This window comes from Cervus elaphus, chromosome 16, assembly GCF_910594005.1.
Source record: "Cervus elaphus chromosome 16, mCerEla1.1, whole genome shotgun sequence".
NCBI classification, from domain to species: domain Eukaryota; kingdom Metazoa; phylum Chordata; class Mammalia; order Artiodactyla; family Cervidae; genus Cervus; species Cervus elaphus.
The window spans coordinates 12,937,463-12,949,619 of NC_057830.1; the positions used below are offsets into that span (position 1 = coordinate 12,937,463).

At 40.8% G+C, this 12,157-nt stretch overlaps 2 protein-coding genes across 4 annotated transcripts in view; both read right to left on the bottom strand.

Moving 5' to 3' along the window:
* PALM2AKAP2 (PALM2 and AKAP2 fusion) overlaps positions 1-12,157 on the bottom strand; it is a 490,983-nt gene that overhangs the window by 396,067 nt on the left and 82,759 nt on the right. The gene's annotated exons all lie outside the window — the stretch shown is intronic.
* Positions 636-1,281, bottom strand: LOC122709960 (signal peptidase complex catalytic subunit SEC11A-like). Its single transcript, XM_043927351.1, has one exon. The coding sequence runs from the start codon at positions 1,263-1,265 to the stop codon at positions 756-758; it is 510 nt and encodes a 169-aa protein (XP_043783286.1). The 5' UTR covers positions 1,266-1,281; the 3' UTR covers positions 636-755.

Here is a 12,157-nt window from a genome sequence, read left to right on the forward strand (position 1 = left end):
TGGTATAGCTTAGTAATACTATTATGTGAATATGAGATAGTATTATCATAATATTGGACTTTGAAAGCCAATCTAAAACCAAATGGAACTGCTGAGAGATCAGGAAGAATCTTTGAACCTTCAAGTATTTGAATAGTGTGTATATCAGATCTCTCTCCATTCACAGTACACATTCAGGGATGTTGTGGCAGGAAAAAAAGAGAGTTTTGAGTCGTAGGCCAGAATTTCACATCCCAGCTTTTGGGTTTATGAGTGGTGAGGTTTCAGGAAAGTTCATCACTTTGGGCCTGTGTAAAAGTTTGTTTGAGGAGTCTCAACTCTTTGGAGGTAAAATGCAGAACACTTTTATTTTCTTACCACCTGTTCTGTGTGGACTCCTCTTTTCTGCTGGATTGCAGATTCCCTCAAGGATAAATCCTCCAGATTCTACTGCTTTCCAGGAATTCTATTTGTATAAAAGCGACATTTTTTTTTGGCTCAACCTTTTAATATAAAAAATTCACTGATGTACAAAAATGCGAAGTGTGACAGTGACAACATAAGAAAATCTGTGATTGAAAGTCCCCTCGAGTGCGCGTGGTGGTGCACACACCCGCCCACACATACTCTGGCGTGGAAACACAAACTAATGCAAACCAGTCCTACCAAGAAGCGCTGACATATGTTCTCCATTCCACCAACCACAGATCGACATCTACTCCAAACATTCAGTAACAAAAAGTACAGCATCTTCCAGGAACAGCAAGGCAGACTTCTTACTCATGATGGACCAGCACAAGTAAACCCAGCAAAAAGAGCACAACGTACTTAAATTTAGGATAGTCATTCATGAGGATCGTCACAATCCCAATATAAGGAACAAATCCCCTTGCTCTCCCCACAACATCTTTTTTCTCTAACCAATGTTGTCCTTGTTTATAGAGGCCTCGGTCATCAACTGCATTATTATCTCCTTTGGTTAAAAACTTGACATGTCCATTTTGCTTTTCATGAATCTTCAAGACTCGGTGAACTATAGGAATCTCTCTTCCTTCTATCCTAAAAACAACAATTTCTCCCACTCGTATGGGATCTTCAACTCGATTTGTTAGAAAGAGATCTCCTCTATGAAATGCAGGTTCCATGCTGCCACTGAGCACCACTACAATCGGACCTTCACTTCGGGTTATGACCATTAACCCCTTCCAGATCATTAGTGTCGAGGAGACAATCATTCCAAAATTTAGGACTTGATAATAGAGCTGCCTCTTGTTCATCCACCACATATCATCCAAAAAATCTAGAGACCAAAAGCGACATTTTAAAATCTCATTTCCAACTGTTCAATGCCGGTACACAGACATATAGTGGTTGTTTGTATAACAACCTTTCATCCTTGCTGCTGCTACTTCTGAGTTGCTTCAGTCATGTCCAATTTTGTGCGACCCTATAGACGGCAGCCCACCAGGCCCCTCCACCCCTGGGATTCTCCAGGCAAGAACACTGGAGTGGGTTGCCATTTCCTTCTCCAAAGCGTGAAAGTGAAAAGTGAAAGTGAAGTCGCTTAGTCGTGTCCGACTCTTAGCGACCCCATGGACTGCAGCCTATCAGGCTCCTCCGTCCATGGGATTTTCCAGGCAAGAGTACTGGAGTGGGGTGCCATTGCTTTCATCCATAGACCCTGCTAAATTCATAGTTTGAGCAACTTTTTGAAGACTTCTTAATTTTCTCTAGAAATAATCATTATTCTATGAGAAAAGACAGGTTTTCCCCCCTAGCTTTTTTCTTCTATTCTTCTTCTACTTATGTTTTCCTAGTATGCCTTTAAAAATTATTAATTAATTTTTATTTTGGCCATGCCTAGGATGCCTTTTATTTCATTCTTCAAAATTGATGCACCCATCAGAAAGCCCTTAGAGGCAGCTGTTGTTTCTCTAAAGTAGACACTCTGAGCAGCAGGCTCTAGGGGCAGCTGTGAGAAAATGGGGAGGAAGATTCCACTTGACCCCTTATACACAGTGTCCTTATCTTTTATACCTTAATTTTTATTGAAGGGTAGTTTAAAATTTACAACGTTACCATGCTGTGTTCGTTTCTACTTTACAGCAAAGGAAATCAGCTATGTGTGAAGTCGCTCAGTCGTGTCCGACTCTTTGCGACCCCATGGACTGTAGCCCACCAGGCTCCTCCATCCACGGAATTTTCTAGGCAAGAGTACTGGAGTGGGTTGCCATTATATATATCTATCTTCTCCCTTTTGGACTTCTTTCCCATTCAGGCCACCACAGTGCATTAAGTAGAGTTCCCTGTGCTATATAGAATGTTCTCATTAGTCACCAATTTTATACATAGTATCAATGGCGTATAGTGTCAATCCTAATCTCCCAATTCAACTCACTCCCCCCTCCCCCTTGGTTTCCATATGTTTGTTCTCTATATCTATGTCTCTATTTCTGCTTTGCAAATAAGATCATATTTTTCTAGACCATTTTTCTAGATTCTACACAGATGTATTAATATACAATATCTTCTTCTTTAGATTGGGAATAGTAATTCACCCTTCCAGGTATGCTATGAGAGAAACACAAGGTCATGTTAAAAAATGATGTGTGGCAAATGCAATACACTGCACATAGTTGGTATTCAGGAAATGAATACTAATTTTTGGTAATACTGGAGTCAGGAAGATTCTCAGTTTAGAAGCCGACTATATAATGATTATCTGTGCCTCTTGCCACCTGGAAGACACAATTGAGATTTTCCATGCTTAGACACCAAGACCATGTTAGGCAAGTTGGCAGTCCTCTATCTGGTCTCAGACTTTTTAGATCCAATACCTAAATGTTGTAATCATTTTGAAAAAACATAATAAGAACAAAACCTTAAAACTAGAAAGAGACCATCCATTTTACAAGTAGTAATAATGTTTGAACAGGTTTCTTTAATTTGGTTCTTTGAAAGCACAAGCTTTGGAACCCAATGAGTGAACTGCTTATAGATTTGCTAAACAATGTAGGGTCAAAATTCACTAATTACAGTGCGTGTCAACTAGTTATTTTCTTGTAGGATTGTCAGTTGCTCTCACTATGAGAGCAGTGAATGCATCTAGCTAAAATTAGCAACGTTCCAGTTTTATTCTTGGTCTTGTTTTCCTTTGACTTTTCATGCTTGTGCGCCTGGCTTACTTCTTTTTGTCTGCGGTGAGGCCTCTGGCATGCTTCAGTTCAGTATACAGTGGCTGCTGCTGTCGCCTCTAACATTTCATTTGCTTCTGCCTCTTTTCAGACACACACTTGGCAGAGGAAGTGACACTTCTCCGCATTATCATGCCAGACGCCACCCTTGGCCACATGGTCAGGGAGTCAATGAGTTTATTAGGCACTTCCCCAGGTTTTAAAGGACACATTCCAAATCTGTTGTCACAGGACATGTGGATCCACTGGTCACTTCCTTCCAGCTTTGACTGACCATTCAGGCTACTGGGGATATTGCTCTGTGTGTTGATTAGACTAACCACTGGTCCTTAAGTCTTTTCCACCACATCTCTGTAAGCTACTCTGATCATGTGGTTCCCAGGGTCCCTCTGATGTCTTTTGATCCAGAATAGTGATCCCCTAACCGTTTTTTTGTTTCTCTTAGGATTTAGGATGAGAAGGAATGCTTCCGGACAAAATCCTTCCCAAGTGATATCTCCCTAGAGATTAAAGAATCTTTTGCTATGTTGTCTTATCCTAATCAATTTCAAATGCTTTCTGGTTCTCCCACAATGATGTCAAAGATCAGAATGACTAAGCTTAATGTGCAAAAGATATGGCTTAACTGGGCAACTATTCATGCTCATAAGCATTCAGTTCATTAAAGCTATTTAACTCTTTTCTGTCAATTATTCTTGGGTTGCACATTCATACCAATATTTTAGCTGTGATCAGGGAAAAGAGGCTTTTCCTAGCCTTCATAAAGGGGCCATTAAATCTTTTCAGTTATGCAGTAAAGGTTAGCATGTGTCACTGCCTTCCACTAGAACTGAAGAAAGGATCACTCATCTTACTAGGACTATTGTTTGGCCATGGCAACTGTAACTTAAGAGTCTTATGACACCTAGACCACTTTTTGAACATGTCTTGTAATATATTGACTCATTCAACTTCAATTTACATGATCAATTGCTCTCATGTTCATAGTCACGATGGAGTAAAAGAGATTGCTTCCACAGTGTGTGGTTATCCACCCACTCACAAATGTATGTGGGTTTGAAACCATTCTCTTTTTTTTTGCACAGCACTAGACCTGTGAGACCTGTTTTCCATATAGATAACTAAGGGCAAGACAAGACACAGGGCATTTTAACCCTGCTTATGCCTTGAAGAAGTCTGATCCCATATGTTGGGATGGTTAGTGATTTTCCAGACTCCAGAAATCAGTGTGAATTTGGCCCATAGCCCATGAGCAGACAACTTTCTCGCACTAGGAAATGACCTCAGCATAGACTAAAGATAACCACCGTGGGAGAAACGCCCACTTGAATTTTTTCTTTACATTTGGCCCCATTCCTTAACATCTGAGAGCCAGAGAGATGGCCTGTCTTCCAAAGCCTGTTGCACATAAACAGAAGACAAACCCAAGTCACGGACTAAAAGGCTGGGGGAAAAAATGAATCTTTGTCCTGCTTCTCTTCTTCCCATCATCAGCATGATGATGAGATGCAGAAGGTCCAACTTGCCATTGATGCTTTGAACAAAACTCACCAACATTCCACGGAAAATCTATTAAGTGATAATTAGCATCTACACCATCTGTCCCTTTCCACTAGGCTCACACAGCATCTTTGGAGAGTAGAACAGAGTGAAGGGAACAAAGTTCTTAACCACGTAATAGGAATTTCAGTTTTTTAAAAAAGTGATTTCTTGACTCCATGATTAACTTGCTGCGTGACTACAGGCATTCATCAGGTCTTTCTATGCTTAATTCCACAGCTTTAAAAATGGAACTCACTGGACTAAGGCCTTGGCTCCCTGTAGTATATAATTCGAGCAGGGATTTTGCTCTAGGAAGTTGGCTTTAATTGAGGCTCACAAGATGCAGGAAGTCTTAGAACCACAGTTTCCAACAGTTCTCAGAGAGCATGCACATGTGCATATGCACACAGTTCTTCCCTGCATCACTAGGAGACCATAAAGAATGGTGGCTCCAAGCTCTACTTGAGGCTGAGTTGCTGGGGAAACGATCAGCATCAGCCACAAAGGAGCTTCAGGAAAAGGCCTGTGGATTTAGTGTCCAGGGCAATAGCCAGGCCCTGAGGACAACTTTTGTCTGAGTGGCGAGAGTAGCACAGAGAGCTGGCGAACCCTCCAACTATGCTTAGAGAACAAGCTTAAGTTCTCATCAATCTCTTGACCAAGGTAGTGTTTGAGAAGGGAGTTGCTAGTATTTCTGTGTGCCCCTGGACAAACAGCTTGGCCCCCAAGAGAACTGCATCCTTGGGAAGGTGTTTTGTTTCCCACATTGACTGAGGAAATGTAAATGTGTTTGTCAAGATGGAAGTGAAGAGGCTTCGATTTATTTCTCCAGGGATGGGAATGGCTGAGTTCATTGCTCTAGGGCCTTGTGATTACTCAGTAGATGGGCCCTCTTTCCACCTGCTGCATTGCTTTTGACCACTTTACAAAATATCCTAACTTCTTGGGAATATAAACATTTCGGAAATTATAGAAAATTTAGCTTCACTTTTCTTCTTCTGGGGTAATTAGTTGGTTCCAACATACAGATCCATTCCTGAAGATGTCAGCGGCTAAAGGGTGTGAAGTTAAAATGTCATGGAAACCATTTGACAAGAATTTCTTACCTCTTTATACATTCTAAGGAGCTCTTCTTTTGATTCCAAGTATTAAAACTCCTAAAGCAGGCTGTTCAATAATCACCTGAAATGAGGGAAATATTCTATATCTATGCTTTCAGTATCACAGACACTAGTCACGTGTGGCTACTGAGCACTTGAAATGTGTCTAGTGTGATTGAAGAACTGATTCTTAATATTATTTCATTGTAATTAACTTAAATTTAAATAGACATATATGCCTAACAGCTATATATTAGCTTTATTAAATAAGGTTAAGCATTCAATTTATAATTTATTCTCTTGGTACCAGCTACAAATGCTAGTTATGATGCATTATTTGTGGTCATCTAGATTGATTCCCCAGGACAAGGCTAAAAGGGAAAATGACTGTAAGATTCTTAAAACACTTAACATTATCTAAAAAGGAAGTAATTGAGCTTATCAACAGATGAATGGATAAAGAGGATGTGGCAAATATATACAATGGAATGCTACTCAGCCATAACAAAGAACGAAATAATGCCACTTGCAGCAATGTGGATGCAACTAGAGATTTAGGTGAAGTAAGTCAGAAAGAGACAAATACCATATGCTATCACTTTTATGTGGAATCTAATACATGGCACAAATGAACTTCTCTACAAAACAGAAAGACTCATAGACATAGAGAACAGACTTGTGGTTGCCAAGGGGAATTGAGGTGGGCATGGAAGGACTGGGAATTCGGGGTTAGTGGATGCAAAGTATTACATATTGAATGGATAACCAACAAGGCCCTACTGTAAAACATATAGAACTATATTCAATATCCTGGGATAAACCATAATGGAAAAGAATATAAAAAATGTATAACTTAGTCACTTTGCTGTACAGCAGAAATTAACACAACATTGTGAACCAACTATACTTCAATTTTAAAAAGTCAATTAAAATAAAAATAAAAAGGAGATAATTGAGTAGAGGAAATACAGTAAGTGAAGTGAAAACGAAACGAACTCTAGACTCTGCCAAGAAAAAGAGAAGTCAGTTATAATTACGGTCTCTCCCTTGTGCTTACAATAAGTCAAGGTTAAATCATCTAGAATCTGTTTGAGTTGTTCTTTAATCAAACTGCTCAAACATGGCTGCATCACTTCTATGCAATGATGTATTAACCACTGAATTTCAACTACCCAGACCATCTTCTAGTTTCTTACAAGCCTTCTTTTGTGGTGCAAAAGCAATTATGATTTTAAGTGGCTGACGGCAACAACTTTCCATTTCCTGCAACATCAAAAGCAAAATTCTTTCCTGCACTGGGCTGCACAATTGCTATATGTGGTAACAGTAGAAAGAAAAAAATTCCCTGATGATTTCCAGATTGATCCCCAAATGATTATGCTAAATGCCATGATTAAAACTGAGGGCAAATTTGCATAGAGTAGGTTGCCTTCTCTGGGAGATGAAAAGCCATTGGGTTATAAACGGTCAACCTTGGAAGGGATTCAGCCTGGTTCAGTGTCATTCAACAAATGAGGAATTGGCCTTGGATGCTAGTTGAAAGCAAAGCCAGGATGAGATATAAGGGGTGGGAAAAAGGGCACACTTAATGGGTTTATGTTCGGTGCCCACTAGGGTATTTATCCACGTATCACAGCTTCTATGCTTACCCTGCTTAGCCATTACATCAAACAGAGTACTTCTTCACATTCTCCATTTGGGATGTACTCCCCTAAAGTATTGTTGACCAGTGCAGAACTATCTGAAGGTTCTCTAGCAAAGGAGAGGTGTGAGCTTCCATCACACACCACACTCTGAACAAACAGACATTCCTTGTCTGTTTCTCTCCCACCCAGGCTCCCCCTTGAGTGAAGCCAATGGGAAGACAGAGCGGAAGATGTGTTTCTCCACAACTCTTTCCCAAGAAGCATCCTGTCTCTTGTCTTTAAGCTCCCTCATCCTCTCTTCCAAGCTTCTAAACACCTCTCGCCTTTCTTAAACCCAGCATCAACCAGGACATTCTTTTAAAAACCCTTCAGTGGCTTCCCAACCCACTTGGGATAAAATTCAAACTCCTTGCCCAAGCCTCTCTACATGATCCTCCCTGCCCACCTCTCAACCCTGTCACCTACCATGCATCCCTCCCTCTACTCACCCTGGTCAGTTGATCTCCTTGGGGAATTCCATCAAACACTGCAAGGTCGTTCCAGCTGCAGGGTCCTTGTACTTCAGAGACTTCTGCCTAGAACCCCCTTCCACCCTGGGTTGTGTATTTCTTTCTCCATTGGCTCAGAGAGAAGCCGTCTCTGAGTATCCTTTCTACTCCAGGCATTCTCAAAATTCGTGCCCTGGCTTTATTTTTCCTCCCTAGCACTCACCATGAGGCACATATTATTCATTTTTTGGACTATTTCCTTATTATCTGCCTCCCTCAACTAGAAGGTAAATTTCAGATGATCAGGGTCTTTGTCTGCCTTGTTCGCCCATATCCCAAATGTCCATGTATTGAATAAATGCATTTAAGCAATGTAGCTCTGTTCTAACACTTCCAAGCTTATACATTCACCACCCATCCATCTGATAACCAAATAAAAAATCCTCCAACTACTATCATCTACCTACCTTAGATGACAGCAATAAATTATAAATAAAATAAAAATTCTCCCCAAGGGGTATCTCATTAATCATCATAGAAACTTGTCAGGGAGATATTATTACAGGCATTGAATATATGAGGACCTGATGAGGATACAGTGGGGCTGAGCTGCTCACACCTTTTTGCCTCCAAAGCTGGTACTATTTTCATCACACCCTACCCTCCCAGTCTTCTGAAGCAATGTACTTGAGAACTTTTGGGAAAACCCAAAAGAAGGGAACACATGGAAGGATCATTATTCTTTTGTGTAATGTCTTTCACCAGCGTTGGTCTTGTGCATCGGTCCTTGCATACTTTCCAAGCCCACAACGAAGCCCTTCCTTTAGAGGAAGACTGGTCTCATAGGGATTTTCCTGTCTCATCGTCCTTTGTGTCCTGCTAAAGGCACTAAGATGCGGGGCTTCCCAAATCACTGACCTGGCTGTATACCCACCCAGAATGTAATTTATGGCACCATCTACCATCCCTATTCAGCCCTGTAGCTGGAACAAGAATTAAAGCCCAGGTGCTCTCTCACTTGGCACCTCAGGCCAAATAAGGTAGAGATCTTCTCTTCCTCCTCTCTGCTGACACACAGGTCACATATATGAGTATAATCCTGCATCAGGATAGTGCCAACTTCCAACCAGAAAGCTGCCAACTCCAACTTTACTGTCCTCAGAACACATATAGGAGTACAATAAGATCAAACCCTAGATCATAAAACTCACACTTAAGGTCCATCAAGATAAAGGATAATCAGGCAGTCAGATAACGCGAAGATAAAAATATCCTAATTTACAACTTCACTTTTGTGTACAATTCAGTTCACTATTCTTTCTACTGAATACAAAAAGGTGATTGTATTGGGGACACAAGTAAATTTTTTCATTATTTTCAGAAAGGATAGAAGATGGGACAAACAGGTTAAGGTTAGATTTGCTGAAACTAACCTACTTCAAGATATTTGAGTACTACTCCCATCATTTGATGTGGAAAAGAAAGGAAATAACCAATATAAGTCAATTCATTCATACAGCCTTAGTGATTCCTTGATTCATTGGCAGGAGGGCAGATATGGGATCATTAGGAAAAAATCAGGAATTAAGACAATTTTCTCTGTAATTATTTATGAATAGTTCAGTGTGTTTCAGTAGGTATATGCATATATGAGTTAACTTTAATATACACTCCAGGTGTGGTTAATAACATCTGCAGTGTATAATAAGAAATTCATATTTCAGGATGATTGTTTAGCTTTTGATCGGACCTTACTGGAAGTTGGGCTTCCCTTGTAGCTCAATCGGTAAAGAATCTGCCTGCAGTGCAGGAGACCCGGGTTCAATCCCTAGGTTGGGAAGATCCCCTGGAGAAGGAAATGGCAGCCCACTCCAGTATCCTTGCCTGGAAAATCTCATGGACAGAGGAACCTGGTGGGCTGCAGTCCATGGGGTCGCAAAGAGTCGGGCATGACTGAGCGCCTAACACTTACTTACACTACTGGAAGTCATAGGCAAGCACTTAAAGAATAGCTAGCTAAATCGACACCAGATGGTTTGTTAATTAGCACAAGGGAAGCTACACCTTGTTTTCCACTGGCAAATGAGTACTACTCAAGATACGCAGTTGGTTAGAAAGACTGCGGACACCCCTGTCTTTGCGTAAGTAGGGTATGTGATCTAATGAACCCAGCAGACTGACCTTTGGAAATGACTATGTCTCCATTCTCTCTTTTTTAACCTTTTTATTTTGTACTGGAGGATAGCCAATTAATAATACTTTCATCGTTTCAGGTGGACAGCAAAGGGACTCAGCCATACATATACATGCATTGTTCCCTATTCTGTTTTGTGAAGCATCCTGGGGTAAAGGGTGATTATTACTCCTTAAGGACTCTTTGTATGCATATACCTACTCTCTGAAAAGGCAATAGCTGTTTTTTAAGAAACAGTGATTTCTAAAATTGTCTTATATTTCTTAAGCCAAATTCAAAGTCTCAGAAGCACCCTATTGGCAAAAACATGGCAGTTAGCCAAAGACCAACTGTAGACGAATTTACTCCTGGTAGGGCAGTCCCAGGCAATATTCTAGAATAAGTCAACATTATGCAACAGCCTTATTAAAAACTGGCAGGCAGGAACCTGCCAACTTCTAGAAACGGTTCATCACCTCACAAAGATAATTGGCCTAATATAATGCTTACGTTGTGGCTAAAGTCCAACTTCTGGCCAATGTCCACAGCAGGACATTTATGAATTGGGGTTTTATTTGCACTTTGATTGTGAAGGTTTGTTATTTATTACCTTATGCAAGATTTTATTCACGAATTCCTGCTGCAAATTATTAGACGGCTGAAATTCATGTCTCCATTCCTTTGCTCACACTGTTCTCTTTGACTATAATCCCTTTTCCTCCATTCCCTCCTTCCTTCTTTGACCAAGACCTCCTACTCAATCTTTGATACCCATTTCCAGAACTCTCCTCTGGAGCTTGTTTGGTTTCTGTCTCCTCAAGGCATTTGCTTACCACTATAGTGCATTTATTCATCCAAGATAATTATTGAATGCCTGCCGTATGCAGTCACTGTGCTAAACTCTAGGAACTCAGCAGTGAGCAAGACAGAGTCCATGCTCTTTTATTAATTTGGAAGAAAATCAACCTTAATATAATTTAAGACCAAATCATAGCATTCTCACTCACAAACTTTCACAATACAAGTTCCTCTCTTTTAGGAAACAAATGGTCCTCTGGGGGCAGAAATACATTTCCTGGTAGCCTAATTGCACAGAAAGGATAACAGGTCCTCCAAGAATGCCAAACTCTAGCCAAGGGACTACCTTGCATTCTGGGAGAATTTGCTTTCTTGTGTTTTTGGCAGAATAGCCACAAGGCAGGTGCTTCTAATTAATCCCCAGCTTAAGCTGAGGTCTGTCATACTGCACTGACAGCAGAATTACATTCAGTCTCCTCTGCTAAAGGGCTGATGTGGTAAGTTTGATATAATTGTCCCCTCAATCAAAAACCACCTGTGGAAGAGATCCGGTCTTCAAGATATCTTTGGCTATACGGGTCTGTTTGTGCCTGTCATGACCTGTGCTGATATTTTCAAAGAATTAAGCAGCAGTTTGAAATGTTGGGAAAGTATGTTCCCCTTCTAAGTAGCCAGCACCCCATTTGGGACACATTAATTTGGAGGTGTTTGGTGGAGGTCCAGGTGGCTGCCGTGGGTCGGTAGGAACGCACCTAGAGTATTAATGCAGCCACTCTTTGGAAGGTTTATTACCTGGCTGCGTGTCACCTTTGATGAAGGGACAATCAAACAGCATGAAATATGGTGCAGTAGAAAAACCTTGTGTCCTCATAGAGTCTAAAAAAATCCCAGTAGGATTTGAAAAAGAGTAGCTGCCAAAAGATAACAAAACAAACCTCTTCAGGGATATCTCAGTTCAACATGTTGTTAAAATATCCCAAGACCTTTCTCAGCACATATATTATTCAAAGGTCAAAAAATTCCCTGTGCAAATACCTAAAATATCTACAGGATGTTTCAGCGAAATGCCACATTAAATTATTTCTCCAGTACCGTTCAAGGCTTTGGTTGCAGAATGGGTGGGAGGGGGCAGGGTGAGTCTGACATCCAGCCAGCTCTTGGAGGCCATCTTGGGGGTGAGGTGGTTTTCACTGGCCTTACCCAGGGGAAAAAAGTATTTTCCTACATATTCCTGTAT